The sequence below is a fragment of the Aphis gossypii genome, chromosome X (assembly GCF_020184175.1).
Source record: "Aphis gossypii isolate Hap1 chromosome X, ASM2018417v2, whole genome shotgun sequence".
NCBI lineage: Eukaryota > Metazoa > Arthropoda > Insecta > Hemiptera > Aphididae > Aphis > Aphis gossypii.
In genome coordinates this window covers 54,032,458-54,056,882 of record NC_065533.1, presented here as the reverse complement: position 1 = coordinate 54,056,882, position 24,425 = coordinate 54,032,458, and the positions used below count along the sequence as shown (strand labels likewise).

Genomic DNA, 24,425 nt, shown 5'->3' with positions numbered 1-24,425 from the left:
TATTACGATATAATATCGCACCGTCGACGTTCGACGTAAATTATTATTTTAAATAATAATATATTATATTTAATATTATATTTCTATCGTTCGATATTATACTCTCTCTCTCTCACTCCGTTTTGTCCGATCGTACGGGGCGCCGATTATAATATTATATTATCATTTTCGTTGTTCCTTTGTTGCACGACGGCCGTACCGCGCCGCTTTGTGTTCGCCGCCCGCCGTCGTTCGCCGAGCAGTCGTCGTCCCCCGACGGCCCGTCGTACCGATTTCTTTCTCGACGTCACCGCTTGAATCGCTTCGAGTGCGTTTCGCGTCCGCCGCCGCCGACCAGTCCATTCCGTCGCCCGCGCTCACCTGCACGTCTGTTTTATCCGCGTCCGTCAGCCGTCGTTTGCTCTGTGAGTATAATAATTTTTATTTGATTATTTTTTTTTTCCCGTTTGAGTCCTACGTTACTCGATTTTTTTTTCGTCCATCCAATTATTTAGGTAGGTACTAATCGTTGTCGTTTGTCGACGTCAATAATTTCGTCGATCCATCGCGCTACCTCGGTGCGTAGAATACGACTTCGACACCCTATTATTTTATTATACAAAAAACTATAGTCGTTGACCGCTTGTCCGATATTAAAATTAAAAAAAAAAACAAAAGCATCAGCGCCGTGAAACAATAATAATATGATGCAATCGCGTTACGATTGTGTTTTTGCCATTGTAATCTTTGTGTATTATAATAATAATATTATTAGTCGTAATTACGACTCTACGGGTGTCAATACGCGTACACGGCAATGTGCTGTTTACTGTCGGTCGGTCGGTCTCTTTCGTCTCGTGTTTTTTTTTTTTTATCTATTGTGACTATTAACAACTGTTAAATGTCAACTGTCTTTTTTAACGTTCACACTAATAATAATCGTGTACTTACAATTTTTTAGCTGAGGGGTAGGTAGAAAAAATATGATTTTATGTTTTAAAATTGTCCCGAGTATTAATTTTATATTTGGTAAGTTATTAGTAACATAAGATAAAAATAGAAGACAAAAACATTATTTTGCTTTGCAATTTTAAAAGTGGCTTAAGAAATGATTGCGAGTGATCGAAGAGTTGAATAATATAAAAATAAAAGTGTCTAGATGACTGTTAAAATTATAATTGCCAATTATTGGAATTTTATGTGTTTTAACAACATGTTTACCATTAATTAATACTCTTATGACATTTTAATTAATAATAGTTTACTATTGTAGGTTAAGGTATGAAGTTTTTTTAATTAAATATTTTGTTTGGTAGATAGGTACTAAGATTTGACTTTTAATCAAAATTAATCATAATAAAAGTATACATACTAAATTGTCTTAATTTCATTTCATTATTTAACCAAGGCTTAATTCATTTTAACTAGGTATTTTATACTATTCATTTATTCATATTATATTTAATAAAAATCAACATTTGAACAGGTAGATACCTATATTAATAAGAACGTTGAGTAACTAAAAAAAATATCAATATAATGACACATTTAAAATTCTACATTGTTTATATCTAGGGCTGGGATTTGAATGCTATAAAAATCTCAAAAAATGTCCTTAAAAAACAAAAATGACAGGTTATGCTAAAAAAGTGAACTTTAAAAACGCATTTAAATGTAGTACCTAAATTGAGAAAATGCATTTTAGGTTAATTTTGTCAAAAAATGCAAAAGAATTCTTAAAAATAATCACCCAAAGCATATTTTATACTAACATTTAGAAACACCAGAATAAAAGATGCCTTTGTATCAAAATCTCAGCCCTATTTATGTCTATATTATCCTTAATATTAAAGAATGAAAATCATTTAGTTATTTTATGAATTAAATTTTGAGTTATAAATATTAATTTTGTAATAAATTAACAAATTAAATGTGTCATGTCTATTAGATAACTACAGTTAGGATAATTTTATTTACTTAAAAAAAAGTTTTAAGAAGTTAATAATTTAAAATCTGATACATTTGATTAATTAATGAGACTCTTGTTAAAATATTTTGACAATCAGGCCTCAGAATGTAATACTTTTTATTTTTTTGATAAGTATTTTTTATCTTGAGTTAAATCTGAAGAATATATTTTGAAATAACTATCTTCAGTTTTTTCATGCTATTATATATTACATATTATGTAATTTTGCAGTTTCCTTTATATTTTCATACATGTGCTTAATATAGATTTGATAGTTTTATGTACATTATTAATTAATTTTATTTTTATGTTTAAACTAATGCATTGTAAATAGTTTAAGTAGTACTCATTCACATATTATAAGTTAAATTTAATCTTAATACTGATTATAATTATATTAAAAAAAAAAAAAAACTATGAAATGCTAGAATAAGTATATTAATGACAATAAGATGTTATGTGTTTAATGATAAACACTCAAGTGGACAATATTATTGTCTAATCATAACTTGCATAATAATAGGTAATATGATTTATGGCTATAATTATTTATTATCTATTGGTTGTTTACTTAATTATAAGTATTTGTACGTGGTAATTGTGTAGTGATTGGCTTTAAATTATATGCTCTGGTTCAAATATACTTACATATTGGGTGTAAAGCAAACTACATGCACAGTTTAAATAGAGGCTGTAAAATAAATTACATTTGATTAAAACATAAGTAAAAGTTAACACATTTTTTAATTTAGAAAATTGTTGTCTTTATTCCAACTTGAAATTTTTAAATCAAGAGAAAGAAACATTATTGATTTTCACATTATCTCTTTAATTTGTTATAATAAATTGGTACATGGTTATATTACTCAGAAGTCATTAATTATAATAGACATTAGGGAAATATATGTATGAATTTATAATCCTCTATTATTACCATTAAAACAAATAAAATAATTGAGCATCTGACTTCAGCAAATAGTTGTTGGTTTTATGGCCTAGTTTATTTTTATATTTGTTTTATAATTTGAGTACATTTTTCATGTAATTTTTAAAAATGGATAACATTTTATAAACATTTATCATAACTAAAAAAAAAAAAAGAGTGGTCAAGTGAGTAAAGTGAGTAACGATCTGCTGTATATAAGTCACTATAATTGATTTTTGTTATACAATTTAAGAGTTTATACTAATAGATTGGTAATTTTATGTATGCGTTGTATTAAAAAATTAAGACAACACCAAATTAATATATATTCAAATAATATAAATACATATTTATCTTAATGTGTGTTAAAAATAATTGTTAAGGCATTTTTGAACTTGTTATTTTATTAGTTTATTTGTTATTTATTTATTTTTGAAAAAAATTTATCATATATTCAGCATATTCAAATAGGCACTCCAGTAATAATAATTAATTAGTCAAGACTAATAAATACTAATATAGGTTATACTATATTTGAATTAATTATTTCTTTTTATAATTTTCAGTATCAAGATGGGTGTTAAATTGTTTGCAATTTGTGTGACAACTATCCTTTGTGTAGGATATGTTGCTGGTGAATATTGTTATAATGATGTTGTTGGTGCATGCAGCCCAGTTGGTTTGTTTCATTGTTTCTTTTATGTAAACTACTGTATTTGTTTTTCATATTTAATGTTATATGCTTTTTACAGGAGGAGAAGTCCAAAACTGTAATTCAAGATATGGGGCTTTCAAAGGTGATGAATTATTGACAAATGTACAAACCTATGCCAACACACATATTTTGCGTAGTTTTCAATTTTTACTAATGGTAAATATTTATTATTGTTATTATATTTAATAATTAATTTCTTTGTTATTTTATAAATTTTAAATTAAATAATGTCATCATTGTCTGCTTAATATACAATACAAATAAAACAAATTAGATAGATGTATTATATTAATAGTATTAGTGGTGTGAAGTTGCATTAGAAGCTTAGTAAACACTATTAAAGCTCCCTTAATTGTCAAATGTTTAACTTCCAACTGCTGTGCAAAACCATGGTCATCCCACTTTACTGCACCTTTAGAATAAAATGAGCCGGGTATTCATAATCCCAAGTACTTCTATCAATATATTGTATATCTGTACTTGGTTCAAAATAAGAAATGTAGTTGGTGGCAAACACTAGACAACGTTCATTTGTCTATCCCTAATGAGTCGACCATTTGTAAGTCTACTGTGAATGTGGTCACATCTTTGCACAGTAATTAGTTGCCGAATATGTTTTTTAATTTGAGCAGAGTTTAAACAACACAGTAAATTATTTTTTCTAATTTTCAATATAATATAATACAGATAATAAAGTATACTATGTCTTAATGAAATTTTATTTTTCCATTTTAAGTAGGCATGGATAACCTTGTTTTCCCTGATCTCGCGTCTTTGAATAGTGAATAGTATTAATTAAAAGTTTTAATAAATATTAATTACTAATTAACTAATTAACTAAGTATAAATTGAATATTATATAGTACAGCAGTTCCCAAACTTCTTTAGTTTACGCCACCCTAAGAATAAAAAAATAATAATTGCGCCTCCCGTGAATAAATAAATAACAAATTTATAGTATTTAAATATACCAATATTTTTACTGAATCATACATATTACTTATTTTGTTATCTATTTGTTTCTTTTAGTCTTCTCATTTTGGTAATTTTGAAAAAAACCGTGGTGGTTTCGAAAAGCTTTATAAAAAATTGTCTGACAATACATGGGAAAAAGCAATTGATCTTGTGAAGTTTATTGGTAAACGTGGAGGTCACATGAACTTCCGTGCACGTAAAGACGAAAAGAACGAAAAAGTAAATTAAAATTTTTTGAGAATATACTTTACCAATCAATATACATATTATTTATAAATATTGAGTTAATATATTTTATATTTCAATAGCAAATTGATTTTGAAATGTATGAACTGGGAAGTATGGCAAGAGCTTTGGACATGCAAAAAGGTTTGGCTGAAGAAGCACATTTCATTCATGCTGAAGTTACACGTAGAAAGGAACATGATCCTGAGGTAAAAAATAATGTTTTTAAATTAGTTTTTAATAATTTTTTTAATAAAAATGTAATTTTTATATATTATTTTATCATAGGTTGCATCTTATTTGGAGAATAACTTCGTTCATGAACATTCTGAAATCATAAGAAAATTATCTGGTCATACCAACGATTTGAAGCAATTGATTGCCAACCAACCCGATCCAAGCTTGTCCCTTTATCTCTTTGATGAATACTTGCAAAAATCATTATAAGATAATTTACATATAATTTTGTTTGCCATTTATTATTCAACAAAATTTTATCATTTAACTTTTAATCCCAATATTATTTTGAACAAAAAAATTATGATATAATATAATTTTAGTATTTAAGGAAAGTATTTATAATCTTTATAATTATTTATTATATCATAAACATATGTGAGTTGTCATTTTTGACAGCTGAATTTATTATTATATTTGAATAAAATTGATTTTTATTATTTTGATTATTTATGTACAACTCACTTTTAAATATTACAAATAATAAATACTGCATGAATATTAAACTTTTTAGGTTTGAAAAAAAAATTTTTTGGACATGTTTTATTTTACCATTGGTAACTTGTGTAGAATTTATCATTTAACATTTTGTTTACTTAAATAAAGTAATATTTTATAACCTTAAAATTATTTTTTTTTAGTATACCTAAAACAATTTCAACATGGTTAATACATATACAAACCCGAAGTTCATCAAAAATATTAAATTTTGTTCTTGAACAAAATAATTACATGTATAATGTAAACCCTAATTAGTGTATATTTTGGGATTTTATCGAATTCGCCGTTTTAATATCAATTCCGCCGAGCTTTTTAGACTCTGAACGGAGTGATGAATGTATTGATTTTACAATGATGTATGTTTTTTTTTTTGTGTCTGTGTACAGCATAACTAGTCGAAATAATGCTTCAATTTCAAACTTCGGGGGTGGTTTCCGATGGAAAAGCGAATATCCTTGGTGCATTATACAGGTAAAAAGTAAACATTTTTCAACAGTTTTCAAAAAAATCGAGAAAAACAAAAAAAAAAAAATGTAGGAAAAACGGGAATTTTTACGCAAAACCAGTTTTCGTCAAAATCGAATTTTTTATTTTGCTATAACTCAAAAACTAATACTTGAATACTAAAAAAACGAATACGTAAATACTTGAAATTTTCACCAAATGTTTATATTAGCGTTCTCCATACACAGTTAAATTTTCAAAGAATTTTGACTTTTTTTGAACTATTTATAGACAACTAAAATTTTCAATTTTTCTAATTTTTTTTTTTTAAATAACGATAAAAATTTTTTGGCTGACCAGAAAATCTTGAAAATTTAATACAAGGTTTCTTATAAGTTGTTCTTAAAGTGATAAAAAAAAATCCGAAATCGTTAGTCACAATTTTTTTTTATGAGTGCTTAAAGTTCGATTTTATACGAAATATGTCAAAATTGCGAAAATTTGCAAGTAATTTTGTGGTTGGAAAATCGTAAAAATTTTTTCTTTTATAACTAAGTTTTGAAAATTTGGTACATGATTTTCTATAAATTTTTCTTCAAATATTTGTAAAAAAAACTACCGGATTCAGCCAAAAAATTTTTATGAGTGTTTGAAATTTAAATTTTTACAAAACCGCGTTAAATAACGGTTTAGCCTCAAACGATTTTTGATATTTGTTGTTATTCAAATAGTATAAGTCGTAAATACTTAACAATTTTACCAGTTATTTAGATTGTCATTTTCTTTACTTGATTTGATTTTCAAAATATTTTGACTTTTTTTGAGTTATTTATAGACAAATGAAATTTTCAATTTTCCTAAGATATTTTTTTTGAAGTGTCGATAAAATTTTTTTGGCGGAGTCAAAATATTTGAAAAATTAATACAAAGTTCCTCATAAGTTATTCTTATAGCGATAAAAAAATTATAAGAATATATAGGCACAATTTTTTTTTATTAGCATTTGAAGTTCAAATTTTGACAAAAACAAGTACAATTATTTTATAAATTAATTCAAAATAGTTGAACTACACGTTGACGCACACGCACTAATACACTATTATTTTTATGTAGCTTCTCTATCCTAGGTTAGATTGAGTTTTATTATCGCCATTCTTTATCCATTTAGTCGTTCATTGAATCAGTTCAATTTGTTGGACGATGACTGAAGTCAAAGTAAATGCATCTAAGTAAACGATTTTAATTTCATCTCTACAATATTGAGCTGTGAAGATATCTCACAAATACAACATCAATAACCCTCTACTACTTTCTCGTTCTGCCGGACATTACAGTGTTTTAGATTGGCTAATACGCTACTCGGCGCACGAAAAGAACCAATGGTGTGCGCCGTAACCAATACTCGATCCGAGTAAGAAAGACATTTATACGGAGAAATGTTTTATTTTTTTTTTAATATTGCTAGTGTTTCGGCGATCATTTGAAAAATTAAAATCTAGAATTTTTATTTTCTCGTCATCGCATCATATGTTATCGACAATAGGTGGAGAGGTAGACTGCGGCATATAGGCCCGGCTTAAAGAGTAGGTTATCTACACCTTATAACCTAACACGCCTGGAGTGGCATTTAAAATTTAAATATTATAATTTATAAATAATTTTACAAAAATTACACCACAAAAAATTAAAACATTATGTGGTGAATTAAAGGTGTATTAAAAAATTATAAATATTGTTTTTTTTTATAATTTATAACAAACGACACTGAACTTGTAAATACGTGATGTTGTATGATAATAAATATCTAGTGCGATTATTGTAAAATTATTGAAAATAGAGGCGGTTGAGACGAGACGTCCACGTCCGACAGTTCAACCACATTATGTTCTAATTGTTACCTAATGTGTGTAAACAAATAACATCAGCCGTCAGCTAATAATATCAAATGACGATTAATATTAATAGGTAGTAAATAATGATTATTAGTTTCATTTCTATTTTGATTTGCGCGTTAATTTTCGGCAATAGATAAAGTCTATCATTCTTAAATCATGATTTTCAGACAGAATGACACGAACTATGCCACATAGTCCAAAACAGCGGTTCTCAAACTATTTTTTTTTTCGTACCTACCGCTTAGTTGTATTATTAAACAGTCACGTACCACTAATGACTAAAAATATAACGATCCAAATTGTACAATTAAATACTTCACTTTTTAGTTAAATACGTTTATTTTAAATAATAAGGCAGCAAAATACTAAAATATAATTGTTTTTATTTATTAATTTTTTAAAAATAAGATAAGAATTAAATAACAAATTTTCAATAAGATCAGAATTCACAGAATTCAATTATTTTCCGTTCTAGCACCATGTGGCCTTCCTCGTATAATTAGTGGTATGCTTACCACAGTTTGAGAATCGCTAGTCTAGACAGGTACTTATATTAAAAGCTTAAGTTTAAGGGGACAGCATACTCGCGTGTGTTACGGTGTTGTTTCCGTCTTATAAATGTAAAACATAGCCAAAACTGTTCTACGCAAACTGAGAAGGCTATAGTCATATAACTAAGAAACGATATTTTCAAAGTTTTTCTTTATATGTGGTGAAAATCCTCTTAAGATAATTCTATAACCACATGTATGTTGTCTCCATTGTCTGTGTAACAAACATAATATAAAAGAACAATTATGTTTGTTGTTCAAAAAGAAATATCCACTTACTTATTAAAAGTCCTAATTAGTTACTTTTATATCATTAAATGAAACACTTTCAATTAAAAAGGTATTTATTAAATATAACATTCCTTTTTGAAGAAGCACATCCGTTGAAAAGATTTTTAGTTTTAGAATCGCAGTGTTCACAAAAAAACGTGGTCGTATTATTTTTAAAAAGTTATATTATTAAAATGTAATAAAAATGTATTTTTTCATAAAATAGTTAATACTTATTACTTACCATAGTCCATAAATACAATAACTATTAGTAATTTTGTGCATTACTAATTATTAATTACCTATTATGTTTGTATCAATTATTAGCTTATAATTCATTATTAACTTTTTCAACCATTCAAAAACTTATAAAAACTATCAAAAAGATAAGTATTTTAATATTAGGTATATAAAAATAAAATTATTCAAATATGTATTTTAATATTTTTAAGAAGTAATTGAATATCTATCTTAATGGCTTAATTCTTATTTATTTGAATGCATATTCCGAATACAAAATAAAAGTATTCTTTACAAATCTAAAAAATATCTTTTATAAAAAAAAAAAAATGCACCAACATGGTAAAATGAATAAACATGAGACATATTAGTATACTTATAGTTAATATCTACAACCTACTATAATTATTAATTTGAAGTATAGACGTATGGTAATACTTTAAATCATAAATACATGTAATTATAGTGCACTGTCGCAAAACAGGCCTGATTTAGCCATACGGCTGAACTGACTGTCGACCACCACAACCCTTCTCATAATTTTTAAATTTATTCTATTTTTTGAAATTTAAATTAATAGTAACAAATATATTTCCACTATAGAAATATTATAAAATGGAATATTGACTTAATAAAAAATATTTTGAATTCCTAAAGTAATTTAAATAATAATACGTGAAAAAGAATTTTTAATATGTTTTTTTAAGTATTCACAATAAAGACAATATGCATGGTTTAGGAAATATGATATAATATCTAAGTATATTAATTGTCATGTACCTACCTACTTACTTAAACGTATGCTCCACTTGTGAATAAAGTGCTAGGTACACACATTAAATTATAACTAATTTATTTAAACGATACGTAGGTATCTAATAAACTAATAACAAATAGGTATAGCGTAATATTATATTGTATTTGGTAGGTTGTAGATGATTTTAACGATTTTTGTAAAATTTTGAATTTTAAACACTTATAAAAAAAATTACGTGTAACAAACTATATGTTTTTTAATTTTCTTAATTTGTAGTTAGTGGTTTGTTTCTATGTCCATTTCGTTCGCACAGACCCATTTTTAGAATCCCATTGATTTAAATATATTATTAGATTTCAACTTTCAACAGCATTATGCATAATTATTTGTTTCATTAAGTGGTTTACAAAAGTAAACACGAAAAAACTTTTAGAGATTATTAATAAATTAACAATGTAATCGAAATCTAATGTTGACAATACCGGATTGTTAGCGCCGTGCTTGCACGTCACTGATCGCGTTATCTATACTGTATATTATTTAATTATTAATTATAATGTTTTGATTTTCTGGTTATTTTAATTTTTAATAGTATGAACTATGAATATATGAATATTTTTATGTCGGATGTATTATCATATTGTAGCCGTCTAATATTAAATTTTGTCAATTCTAATAAAAAAAAAAAAATATTATTAATTATTATCTTTAAGGCTATACACTTATTGATGAACTAATGATTGATGAAATGTACCTACTACTCGTTAAAAATTGAAGTTAAAAACAATTGCTCTTTTAGCGAAAAATAAGATTCAACCTACCTATAGTTTAATCTATTAGTATATGATGTAGAATATCAAACATTGTGTACCTATATAACATTAAAGAACATGATGATGACACTCTTTTCGGTATTACTTAGTCATAAGAAGTGGCTATCATTACATCCTCCATACCTTTTATGTTATGTTCTCATAACATTATAAAATAATTTTATATAAAATTAATAATTTAGATACAAAATCATAATAGGGTAACTTCACCAGTGAATGAACACTTAACGTGTTATTATTAATTGATCTCTCACTTTATAAAATCATTAAAAATACAATTTTTTGGCTGTATATTTAATAATAATTTTAAAATTCTTATTAAGAATTTTAATTTTAATTTATATACTGAAAATGTAATATATTTGTAAAAGCATTTTATTAATTTAAGTATAGGTAATTACATAAATCTGATTTACCAATGAATGAACAGGTAAGTATTTTAAAATAAAAATATTTGAAAACAACTTAAAGAATTTTAGTTTTATTTCTTCTGAAGGTTACATTTTTAAAACAAAATTAAAAATTATAAAACAGAATATATGAATTATAACAGTTGAAAGCTATTAGGTAATTAATAAATAAGAAATCATAATCTTAAAAATAGGTTGTATCACAAACTCAAAATTAAATAACTATGGTGATAACTAACAATTGGTACTGTCCTGGGTAGTATATATTTGCAATGAAAATTTAAATTTTATGAGTGAACATTTTTGTATATAAATATATTTAAACCTACATTTAAAATAATTTATAATTCTTTTTCACGGGGTAGATAATACATGATAATAATGTTTTTAGTGTTATAGTTAGTTATAAGTTAGGTATTGCTTATTAATTATAAATTTAATAATTGTAATGCATAATATTTAAATTGATTAAGTATATGAAATATAAAATGATATAATAAGAAATAATTTACTTAATTGCTAGTTATTAGATTATCTATTAAATTACTACATACTAAGTGTCTAAATTGTGTACAAAATATAATGATCAGTGTTAATTTAATAATTTGTTACCAGCATTGGTGGTTTATGGATGTATTTTTAGACTGATATTTTTCTTCTTTTTAAACGTAATCCTTGGTCTACTTATGAATACCCCATGGATTGTCTGATTATATTTTTTGTGTTGTCTAGACTTCTTGTGGTAGTAGTAGGTGTTTTAGTAGTGCTGCCATAGTGTCTCAGGAGTAAATTCCTGCTGTCATTAAATGTTCTGGACTTTTGTAGTTTCAAGTCCATGAAGTGGAAGCCTTTAATGTTTGTGGTTTTTTATTTCCCTAAAGGTTGGTGAAACTCTTGACACGTACTTTGATTACGCGAGGTTGATTGTAGATCGTCCTCGCAGGTCGGCGTCTGTTGAGCTGTAACCGACGCCGATGATGTACTGGTGACGGAGATGATCGGTCGATCTCGGTAGTTGGACGAGGCCTGGCGTATCCAACATGGTATGGTTGTTGGTCGTCGTTCTTACGTTCTTAAAACACGGGTGATCATAGTATCGTGTTGTCGCGTTGACGTTGCGTGTCGCAGAGCAATCGGTCACCGGCGGCCGGTACTCATCCGCACCGACTTGTCATCACGTCCCACCTAGCCTTCGGGTCGTTGGCGGGAGAGTCAACTAAGTTGTATCGTCGTAGGCCGTGGTGGCGGTTGATAAGATGCCGACCGGTTGCTGCGGTGTCTGTACTTTGTACTGGCGACCTTTGCGTACCGTGCCACTCAATTCCATTCTGAGTCAAAACGGAATGCTAAATCATCTAGACTATATGTGGCTAATGATAATTTGAATAATAATTGTGTTCTTTCTATCTCGCATAGCATCTCTATTAATTCATTGTATAATGAAGTTATTGTGTTTTTAATAAGATTTCTATGTAGACAACTTTTGTGTTTACTTATACCATGAGATCTGTGTTTTGAGGTGAAATATTGTTGATGGAGAAATGAGGCATAAATTTATTGTCTTTTAATATGAACAATTGTGGGTGTTTTGATTGTATGACTGGTATTTCACACGCAAATATTCTTTTTATTTATTTTAAGATGAAAACTATGTTTTCAGTTTAAACTAAAATATATGTGTTTTTAACAAATTTTCTGGTGTCTGTTCTGAAATCATTAGTAATGTAGACCCATCATGTAATACATCATCATAATACATATATGTATTATATATTATAATACATCAATCATGCATGTCACAATTTTGAAATATGATATTGTTATTCCAGACTGTTTTACCTCTATATGAATCTATCCAATACATTTCTGGTAGTTTCATTCTGGTTCCAGTTGGTAAAATTAATAAGTCACTTTACTAATAATGTTTGCGATACCTCCGCTTAGCTGTATTTTTTGATTACCTTGTGGACTGTGGTACTACAACATTTTTTCACGATCCTTTATGAGATGCATTTGATGTTTCTTGACAGTCTCTATTTTTGTCAATGTTGCCAGTTGCTGTGTGAGTAGCAAATGTGATATGATTGATCATTAATCCTGTTATAATGCCATCTGAAGGAAAGTGAAATATTGCGGTTCTTTGGAGTTCTGCGCAACCTAAGTTTCCCAAGAATAGTACTTCTAAAAAAAAATCTGTCTTCAACTACTCGTGCGTCATCAAAGGTTGCACATTTAGTGATTAGATAGTCTACAAAAATTATGCAAGATTTAAAAGATATTGTGCGGGTGTCAGCTTTTTGTACCAGTTTAATTCTTGGAATTTTCATGCTGGTTGCTGGTGGTGGGTTTTGCAGTGGTCAACTTCTAGACTGTTGAAAGATGTTAGATTTATTTTTCTTTCGTTGCAGTCATATGCTATAAATCCATAAACTGACACCAATGGTAGTATAATACATATTATGACAAACGTGTAAATAATTTTAAGAATATAAATATTAACTTGTATACAATGTAATACTATTCCACTTATAAAATATTTTAATGTACACAATAATTTAAAATAAACATATTAGAAATAGGTTATATTAAATTGTAAAATATTACAGATAATACACTTGCCAAGGCTCCAAAATCAACCATAATAATATTTAATAATATAATTAGATTATCTTAATATAGCAATATTATTAATTCCGTGTTAGTCACCATAATATAATTAAACATAGTATGATTTACATTTTTAAAAATATTTATGTGAGTATTATATATGTATTTTTTTATGTAAACTTGGTATTTGTTGTGATTTATTATTTGTTTTTTATTAACTACCTATTGTTTTTTCTTATCTACTATATATTTTTAATCTTTGTTTATTTTTGAATAGGTATTGTTATTATATTTAATTATTATCATTCAGTGCGTTACATAACGCACATTAACTACAATTTCCGTCTGCAAGGACATTCTCGCCTTATAATTTTTGATATTTTTGTGTGTATTGTTATCATAATAAATTGATTCTTTTTGTTAATGTGTGAGTTGTTAGAGCATAATTTTATTTTATTAATACAATTATCGTTAAAGTTATTAATATTTTTAATTATTTTATTATAATAGTCGTGTTTTAAATTAATAAACTTTTCATTTTCTCCTGTTTCCCAATTATTAGTGATATTTCTTGTGATTTTGTAAAAATAAGTAATTCTAAATTAAAGTTTTAGAATTCATCATAAATGAATTGAAAAAGGCGAAAAGAAAAAACCTGAATTAGCAAGATTTTGTAATTCCAGCGAGTAGGTACATTGTCTACAATAATAATAAAAAAAAGATGTTATTTTAAAAATTTATAATTTAAAATTAATAAATTAAATTTTTAACTTAATTTAAACCGGCAACTTGGAAAAAAATGAAACTAGGAGAATACTTTGATAGAGAATTCTGTTTATTAAAATGGATTCAACAATGTCTTGACAGGAAAATGAAAATGTAAAAAAACATTTTTTTTTTTATTTCTTTAATGTACAAATTATTCAAAAATAAAAACATACTTTTTAAAAGTTTTTGATAATTTCAAATTTTTGGAAAATCGAATTTTTTTTTCTCTTTTGAACTCCGAGTTATCAAGAGTCGATTGTATTTTAAAGTTTTGGAATCCATCATAAATTAATTGTTTTATTCTGGACCCTTTTTATTTGTCTAGTCTAGTTGCTATGGGGAGAATCGCAATTTTATAATCATGAAATTTATTTTGCGAGGCGCCCAATATGTTCACATAATTTAAGGTTTTAGAAAATATTTAATCTTTCTTATTAAGTAAAAAATTGTTCTATTCACAAAATCTTCCCGATCGGTCTCACCTAACATTGGTTTAAACTTGTTTAATTGAACAAAGGCGTCTCCAAATTGATTCTAATTTGTGCTGCCAAAATTTAGCTCATTTTTAAGTCTGCAGAAATGTAGTGAGCAGTTCGATTTCCTCAATTTGCTTGAAGAATATTTTTTACGTCTTCTCTAAGATTACCTATGTACATTGTTGCTATTATAAACGCTATGAGTTTGTATTATTATAATATTATTATTAGGTTTGTTACTATTATTATCTTTATGCAATGTTAGTGTATTAGTTATGAATTCTTTGATGGAATTATGTTGTTATAAAAATGTATTTACAATTACTTTATGACCTGATAAGCATTTTATGGAAAACGGTTTAATTTAAAATTCGCGGGAGTTTTATTTTATTTCAATTAAAATTAATCTAAACACATTTAGATATGTAGTTTTTAATCCTGTTAATATGATAGGTTCTTATTTTAATTCACTATCACGGGGCATTAACATATGTCTAATGCAACATATATTTGCTCCTATGTCTATTGTTTCTGGAAATGTAATGCTGTTTAATGTCACTTTAATATATAGTGGTTCGGTTATTATGTTCATTTTATAATTATATTTTAGGAAGTTAGAAGATAAAGGTGAACATCTAATAGTAGAGTTTGACCTAGAAATTAGTTTCGATAGTTTCGGAACTTCGTCTTTTTGCCGAGTGCCTTACTTTATCGTAAATTTGGCATTATGTTAAGGTAGGTTTGTTAAGGAAATAATAGTTTTCTATTTTATGATTATTTTTGAGGCATATTGTATGTGTGGTGGTTCAATACTATTTTTGTTTCAAAAACATGTATCTGTGTCGTGATTGCTGAGTTATGGGTATAAAATATAATACATAAAAAATACGTCAATTATAACAAAATTTTTAAGTTTTTAAAATTTTTTCATTTCGGGAAAACTGATATATAATTTTTCGGACTTTCGGTAAAAATTCATTCGGGAATTCAATTCGAGGAAAATGGCGAGTACTAAATTTCACATTATTAATATAATTTTGATTAGAATAATTGTTTCGTCTCATTAAATTTGAAGGTTTTAAAAATTTGTTTTTGTTCGTTTTTGATTTTTGATTTTCTAAAAAAGTTTCAATTTTTTTATTTAATTTCTCATTACTTTCATTAAAAACTTTTAATTAGTCGTTGAATTTTTCAGTTTTTTTTATTTATTTGGTCATGTATAATTGCATTGTTTATGTCTTTTTGAGTTTAAGTTGTTTCTTATATCGTCTTTTAGTTGCTTAAGAGTATTTTTATTCCTATGCCTATATGTATCTTTATGGTTTTTTGTGTTGTTCACTTTGTTCGCTTTAAAATTATTGGTAAAATCGTTTGGTGCTTGTCTGCGTTAAGGTATTGTGTTAGTCTATTTTTTAATGCAGGAACTGTGCCTGTTGCGATTAGGTTTTGTTTGGTGAGTTCAGTTATTAATTAAGGTTTAAGTAATTTATTGATATCTTGTGAAGAGAGAGTTGGTGGGTTTCAATTACCTTCAAATTTTTCTGAGTTTTTATGTTCGTTATTCATTTATTATTTTATAAGATTATTGGATTTTTTTATAATTATTGATTTTCCTTTATTATCATTATTGTCAATATTTTTTTTATATATTTATTTATTCATATTCTTTATTTCTTGTTTTGCGCCACGAGTTGGGCGCTACTTGTAGTAAAACAGCCGCGCAATATATATGTATTTACCTTCTTTTCATTTATAGAATTGTGCTACTCTCTGATTTGTAAGGTAGATGTTGACGTTGGGCGATTGTAAACTCTCCCGATGGTACACTCTCCCGGGTCTACTCCAGTACTACCTGACAGAAACGTGTAAATTCTCCCGGATTTATTCCTGTACTAGGTACCTAACGAAAATATGTAAACTCTCCCGGGTCTAGTAAAATCATAAAATAAATTTAATATACATTTAAGTTGCGTTTAATAATAGTCAATCATATATAATAATAATTACAATATAAATTAATGTCTTTAGCTGCTATGAACATGATATTATAGTCAAAATACAATAAAAAATTAAATTTCAAAAAATCCAATATACATTTAAGTTTCTTTTAAAAATATTCAATAATAATAATATAAGTTACAAATACAAAATATACGTAAAAATTTCAAACTCGTAGTGTAGCAATAACATTTAAAACAACTCGGGAGAGCTTGCATACTTCCTACAGGTAACTATAAAGTTGACTCGGGAGAGTTTACACATTTACTTCAGGTAAACATAATTTTGACCCGGGAGAGTTTACTATTTTTAAAAATCGGGATAGTTTACCATAAAATCGGGAGAGTTTACCACCGCCCGTTGACGTTTACGAACTGATGGTTACAGACCTATAGAACATCTGTCCTCCATTTTTCCAGGTCGTCGATGAATTTTAATTTCGCATATCGTCACTCATGCAGAGTTATTGCGCAACTTCTATGATTTTATTGTACAAAATCGTAAATTGCTATCGGACTTAAATCTGTAAATAAACTTGTATATATCTGTGAAAATAAAACAGACAGCAAGTGTTGTTATTAATCAGTTTACTGGTATACATTTTAAATTGATAATTTATAAGCTATAAGTAATTATGCAATTGTTAATACATAATGTATGCATGATTACACTATATTATGTTATTTTACTAAGAACTGTGTGATTGTAATTATATATAAATTAAATATTAAATGAAAATCAACAGATTTCAATGTTTGATATAAAAAAATTTTTCAACCAAAACGATTTTCTTATTTTGTTGTAGGTATACTTACTTTCAAAAAAAATAACTAGACATTTAAATTATAGTTACAATTTTTTTTTTCATTATTAAAAGTTCAAATTTTGACAAACTGTGAGAAAATCCAAACATTATTAAAATTATTGTTCCCAAAATGAAAAAAAAATTATTATTACTGGCGTATTTTCTATGCATAATTTTTTATACCTATAATACAGCAATCTCATCCCAGAAGCGTGATTTCCAACCAAAAATAGTATTCAACCGCAACTACATACAATATGCCTTAAAAAATGCTTTATAAATCAGAAAACTGTAATTTCCCCAACAAACTTACAATAACATAATGCCAAATGTACGATAAAGTAGGGCACTCAGCAAAAAGACGAGGTTCCGAAACTAACGAAACTAATTTTTAGATCAAACTCTACTGTTATATGTTCACCTTTATCTTCTGACTTCCTAAAATATAATTATAAAATAAACATTATAACCGAACCACTATATACTAAAGCGACATTAAACAACATTACATTTCTAGTAACAATAGACATAGGAGCAAATATATGTTGCATTAGACATACGTTAATGCCCCGTGATAGTGAATTAAAATAAGAACCTATAATATTAACATGATTAAAAACTACATACCTAACTGCGTTCGGATCAATTTTAACTAAAAGAAAAAACAACTCCCATGAATTTTAAGTTAAACCATTTTTCATAAAATGTTATCTTGTCATTCAATATTTGTGGATAAATTTTTATAACAACATAATGCCATCAAAGAATTCAAAACTAATACGTTATAACATTACATAAAGATAATAATACTAACAAACCTAATAATGATATTATAATAATATAAACTCATAGCGTTTATAACAGCCACAATGTACATGGGTAATATTAAAGAAGACGTAAAAAATATTCTTCAAGAAAATTGAGGAAATAGAACTGTTCGCTTCATTTCCGCAGACTTAAAAATGATCAAAAGTTTGGCAGCACAAATAAAAATTAAATGTGGAGACGCCTTGGCTCAACTAAACAAGTTAAAACCAATGGTGAGACCGGTCCGGAGAGTTTTCGAAATACCTAATAAAAAAAAATATATTTTCTAAAACCTATATAATATATGAATTTATTGGCACTTTGTAAAAAAAAAACTAAGAATAAATTTTATGATTATAAAATTGCGATTCTCACCATAGCAACTTTACTAGACAAACGAAAATGTTCCAAAATAAAACAATTAATTTCTGATGGATTCTAAAACTTAAAAATACACACTCGACCCTCGATATCTCGGAGCTTAAGAGAGAAAAACAAATTCGATTTTCCAAAAATTTCAAATTATTAAAAACTTTTAAAAAGTATGTTTTTATTTTTGATTAATTTGTACATTAAAGAAATAACATTATTATATTTTTGACAAAACCACAAGAGATATCACAAATAATTGGAAACAGAAAGAAATAAAAAGTGTATAAATTTATACACGACCATTACCATTAAAAAAAATAATTTAAAATATTAACATCATTAACGATAATTTTATTAATAAAACAAAACTATGTTCTAACCCTCACATTAACAAAAACATCAATCATGATACTGATAACGTTAAGAAACTAGAATCAATTTATTACGATCATAATATACACAAAAATATTAAAAATTATAAACCTGGCGAGAATGTCCTTGCAGACGGAAATTGTAATCTCTATGCGTTATGTAACGCACCGAATGATAATAATTAAAATAAATAATAATAATATCCATACCTATTTAAAAATAAACAAATATAAAAAACATATAGTAGGTAGTAAAAACTAAAATTTTACAATTTGAATCCCTAGCCTTGGAGATGTAGACACGCTTATAAATTACAATTTAATTGAAATTGAAAACATAGTCTTCGCCATAGAACAAATACAGAGGACATCTGCATGTAAAATATCAGTCATACAAACAGAACACCCACAATTATTCATATTAAAAGACAATACATTTATGCATCATTTCTCCACTAACAATATTTCACCTCAAAACACAGATCTTATTGTACATGTACCTACCTAAATTCAAAATTTTTCTACATAGAAATCTTATTAAAAAATACAATAAATTCATTATACAATGAATTAATAAGGAGACAATGTGAGATAGAAAGAACACATTTATTATTCAAATTTATCATTAGCCACATACCTGTAGTCTAGATGAATTTACATGTGCTATGACCTATGGGACATAAGGCCCAAGAAACATATCATTATCAGAGGAAATAGTTTATTTAATAAAATTTAAACTATATAATGTGCAATATGCACAACAAATTGAATGTTATTAAGAATTACCAGTTAAGTTTAATAATAAAATATACTTTATGGTACCAAAAAACAAATATCCTACAAAATGATGGCACCCAAATTGGTTATAATGAATACCTTCCTGTAGCATTCTGTTTTGACTCAGAATGGTATGTTTCACATTAATGAGTTTCACCAATCTTTAGGGAAATAAAAAAAACCACAAACATTAAAACCTTCCATTTCGTGGTCTTGGAAGTACAAAAGTCCAGAACATTTAAGGACAACAGGTTCATTTTGCCAGGTCGTAGCTCACCAAATCGTTACTCATGCAGAATTTTTACTTCTATTATTTTATTGTACGAAATTGTCGATTTCTACCGGACTTAAATCAGTAAACAATCCTGTGTATATCTGTGAAAATAAAATAGGCAATTGTTGTTATTGATCAGTATACTAGTATACATGTCAAATTAATAATATATAATCAATAAAATTTATTGAATTATTTATTTATTTATTGAATTATTTTATTATTTAATAATTATGTAATTTTTAATACATAATGTATACAATATACATGATAATATATTTAATTTAATATTAAATGAAAATCAACGTATTTCGATGTTTGATATATACAAATAATAATAATACTTACAATACAATTAGGTATTTAGGTATATGAATCATAATTATCCTACCTAATTATAAAACTTTATAAATAGTTATTATATACATTGTACGGAAGTATAAAAAGAGTCCTAGTTCTCATTTTCATTACTAATTGTAAATTATGACACATACGATAAACCTACTCTAAAAATTAATCGAATTATATTATTGTTTTACACATATGACAAAATGTAATATAGATATTTTATTATTTTGAAATTGATTTATATGGTTTTTGATGTAGGTATGTAATTTTCTTGCACGTACTTCCTTTTGGTTTTCTTGTTGTTTGTTTGGCCGTTTGGATTGCTATTTTAGTGTCAATTTGAATTTTTTGAATATTTCCAAAAATGTTTAAATATCTGGGTGATAAAATAATGAGTTGTACCTACTTGGGATGAAAGCTTTTAAAAGCATTTGTTGTCCTTTTAGAACTACTACTCATTTCTGCCCACATAGAAATAGGAAATTTTATAATATGTTTTTAAATATGACATAAATATTTAAAAAAGACTTAAATATATCATAGTTTTAAAAAGTATAATATGCAACTACAATAGGGTAGATAATAATTATAACATTTTAGTTTCAAAGGAAAAAAGGCAAGCAAACGAGTACTGCTGAGTGATCAGTGCTCTGCTATACAATAAATTTAGAGTAGTTCACTGTAATAGATGTGTACAATTTGAATTCAATGATGTAATATTGTAAACGAAAGACAATTCTGATCAATAAGACAATGTGTCGGCTCATATACTATTATGGGCATTAAGTACCTACATTTCATGAATGTTTTTTGATATTTATATTTTAGTAATTAATTTTACTACCTATGTATAAGAATTTTGGTTAGTTGATTTAATTTATTTAATTGATTATTTATTATTTTCTTTTTTTCTTTTTAGTTAAATTGCGAATGAATATGCATTGACGTAAAAATTTGAACTTCAAACGTTTTAAAGTTAATTTGTTTTTACAGAACAATTTTTTTTTTGAATATTGGTTGATAAATGTATATAGAATCTTAAATATCTACCTATTTAATTTTCATATTTTTGGTATTAATTTTAAAAATATGTAAATTACAAAATAATTTACTTATTTCTGTAATTTTGATGAAATTTAATGATATTTTAATATCAAACACTTCGATGTAATTTTTTTAGATTTGTGCTCAAATTTTTTTTTAATTTTTATTCATAAAAAAATATGAGGAATTTTGAATTATTTACCGATTGAAAAGTGACGTTAATTGACATTTATGGGAAAAATAAACAAAAATTTTAATTGTTTATTGTCAATTGCTCAAAAATAGTTAAATTATTTTAAAATTTATACCATGTTTGGGAAATGAAAATATAAAGAAATTGGTAAAATACAAGTGAAATATTGATGTCCATTATCATAATATAAACATCCGTGTGACTATATATCTAATTGCATTGAATATACATAGTATATATATTATATCAATACACACTATATATAATCAATGGTAATAGTATGGTGTATATAAAAAAAACATTTAAAATGTGACTCGTTTCAGTATTACTTAGTCATAAGAAGTGGCTATCATTACAGTATCTATATAAATTTAGTAAAAGTTATTGAATGTGTTATATACATATTATGTTAAATTAATATCATTTAATTAACTTAATTTTTAAATAGGTAATACGCATATAGATTGAAAGTGATATTTCTATAAAAATATTACCTATACAATTTAATGTTAGTTACTTAATAATCTTTAATGTTAAAATCTATCGAAGATTAATTAATGGGTCTAATTAATGCTTCTGGGTTAAATAATTAATTCAAATAACTAACTTATCAGATGTTTGTAATTTCAAAGTTGTACTCTTCTTACATGTTATTTAATAAAATTGCATTTTAATAATACAATATAAAACTTACATAATGAGTTGTGAACGGTGACGAAACGTGAGCAATGAGCATTTCCCCACAATGGCGAATATCAGCCGATCCCGGAATCCTCTATGATCATATTCTCGGATCTAATAATCAAAATGGTAATGATGTTAAAATAATAATTATTATTGTTTATTATCACCGTAACGGCATTGAAATACAGAACAAAGCATAAGTACTATTAATTATTACCTACCAGTGGCATACGCAAGGGGGGGGGGTGTCAAGGAGATATGACACACCCTTAAACAGCTTAAATATCTTTTAAAATAGATACAAATAGTATTAACGTCTCGTATCGAATAATATATAATAGACATATTGATAAAACTGATGATGACGGTTCAAAACGAACTGCTATTATGGTTCATTCCAAAAAATATATACAGGTATAAATAACAATCTTTGAAAAAAAAAATTATTATTTTGGTGTTTATATTTTTCTTTTCGACTGCTAAAAGGTCATCCATTCATGTATATATTATGACACCCCCCTTGAAAAATCCTGTGTACGCCACTGCAGTACCTACTTACTTTAGCTTATATGTAGTGATATAAAATGTTTACGTGGCCGTGCATACACCACTAACATGCACCTGGTCTGGTAGTCTGAACTGTACTGATCGATTCGAAAAGAAGCTTGCTTGTGCACGGTAGGTATCAACAATTGGGGTGGCCAAATGGGTGGGGTTACCATGGGAACGAAAAAAGGCGTAAGCTGCAGCTGCGACGACTCCACACACGCGCGCGCGCACACACACACACACACACACACACACACACACACACACACACACACACACACACACACACACACACCACACTCACACTTGTTACTTTCAAATAAGTTCAAAATTATTATTGTAGGTTTGATGTAGACAGTTAAAAGGAGAGTTAAGCTAATTTCATGTACGTCGTCAAATGTAAATTAGTAAATAGAATTTAAAAGCAATATCATAACATTTTTTCCCAATTTTAATTTTTAAATATCTATAATCTTAAATTATCTTATTTAACTTTTTAGGTTTTTATGATTTTATTTATTTTTTTATTTATTTAGTCAAGCCCTTAATCTCCCAAGATTTTATTTTATTTCTCATTTGTTTTCTATCTAATACATTTTTGTATTGAGTAGAGGAACAATGTTTTGTTGAGAATAACTGAATAATTATTCTAAAAAGGTATAATTAATACATACATAAAGTTATGATGTATGTAAAAAGTTATTTTAGCTGTTTGTAAGTGCAATATACGATGTATTATATAATACAAACAGATTTTAGAGTATATAATATTATAGCCTACAGATAATACCAATAAATTATTAGTACAAATCCAATACAGAATCATTTAGTGGTAACTAAAATAAATGCATGATAATATAAAATATCTATGTTTGGACAAGAATATAATATTATAATGAGTTGATAACTGATAATGTTAATGACAGATAAATACTGACACTGAACTTAAACAAAATAAAATCATTTATATTCTAAAATTCATGATACACTACTTGATGGTCTACAATATAATATATAAATGTTGTCTCATTGTCATTCGCCAGTTAAAATTATGAATTATCGAAATTAACTCAAACTTCATAACAACTACCGCACCTACGAGTACCTACAGATATAACCGCGCATATACCTACCTACTGTAAATATGGAGTATTTTTTTCACGTAGGTTTTGATCTGAAAAGTTTACAACATAACTTAAGACTAAAATTATAATAGTAATTCACAACATTATACATAATATGTCCAATTCAGTTTTTTTTTTTTGAAAATTAAAAAACCTTATTTTATATCGTCATTATGTATAAATACGAAATTTCAATTTTTATTTTTCTAAAAACACTCATTTTTTATCTCACACATTTTAACAATAATTTTTTAGATTCAGAATATATTGAATAGTTAAGAAAATATTACTTAATGAATGTT

The 24,425-nt window shown here is 26.5% G+C and overlaps 1 protein-coding gene and 1 long non-coding RNA gene across 2 annotated transcripts; one reads left to right on the top strand and one right to left on the bottom strand.

The window, feature by feature from the left end:
• Nucleotides 1-5: 5 nt before the first annotated feature.
• Nucleotides 6-5,465, top strand: LOC114127723 (uncharacterized). The gene is made up of 6 exons (XM_027992044.2): nt 6-404; nt 3,440-3,552; nt 3,626-3,744; nt 4,618-4,782; nt 4,872-4,997; nt 5,077-5,465. Exons 2-6 carry the CDS (start codon nt 3,447-3,449, stop codon nt 5,233-5,235), a joined length of 675 nt encoding a protein of 224 aa, XP_027847845.1. The 5' UTR covers nt 6-404; nt 3,440-3,446; the 3' UTR covers nt 5,236-5,465.
• Nucleotides 5,466-10,981: 5,516 nt separating this feature from the next.
• On the bottom strand, nt 10,982-23,106 carry LOC114127737 (uncharacterized). Its single transcript, XR_003592703.2, has 3 exons — nt 23,010-23,106; nt 22,461-22,561; nt 10,982-20,282 (listed from the first exon to the last, which is right to left on the bottom strand). It is a non-coding gene; the product is annotated as an uncharacterized LOC114127737 (long non-coding RNA).
• Nucleotides 23,107-24,425: the final 1,319 nt, after the last annotated feature.

Bases quoted from the DNA above. Each gene is read 5' to 3' on its own strand.
- LOC114127723 (XM_027992044.2), top strand. From the start codon at position 3,447: ATGGGTGTTAAATTGTTTGCAATTTGTGTGACAACTATCCTTTGTGTA. The intron at 3,553-3,625 runs GTTTGTTTCATT...TGCTTTTTACAG, and splicing joins TGGTGCATGCAGCCCAGTTG to GAGGAGAAGTCCAAAACTGT. The intron at 4,998-5,076 runs GTAAAAAATAAT...ATTTTATCATAG, and splicing joins GAAAGGAACATGATCCTGAG to GTTGCATCTTATTTGGAGAA.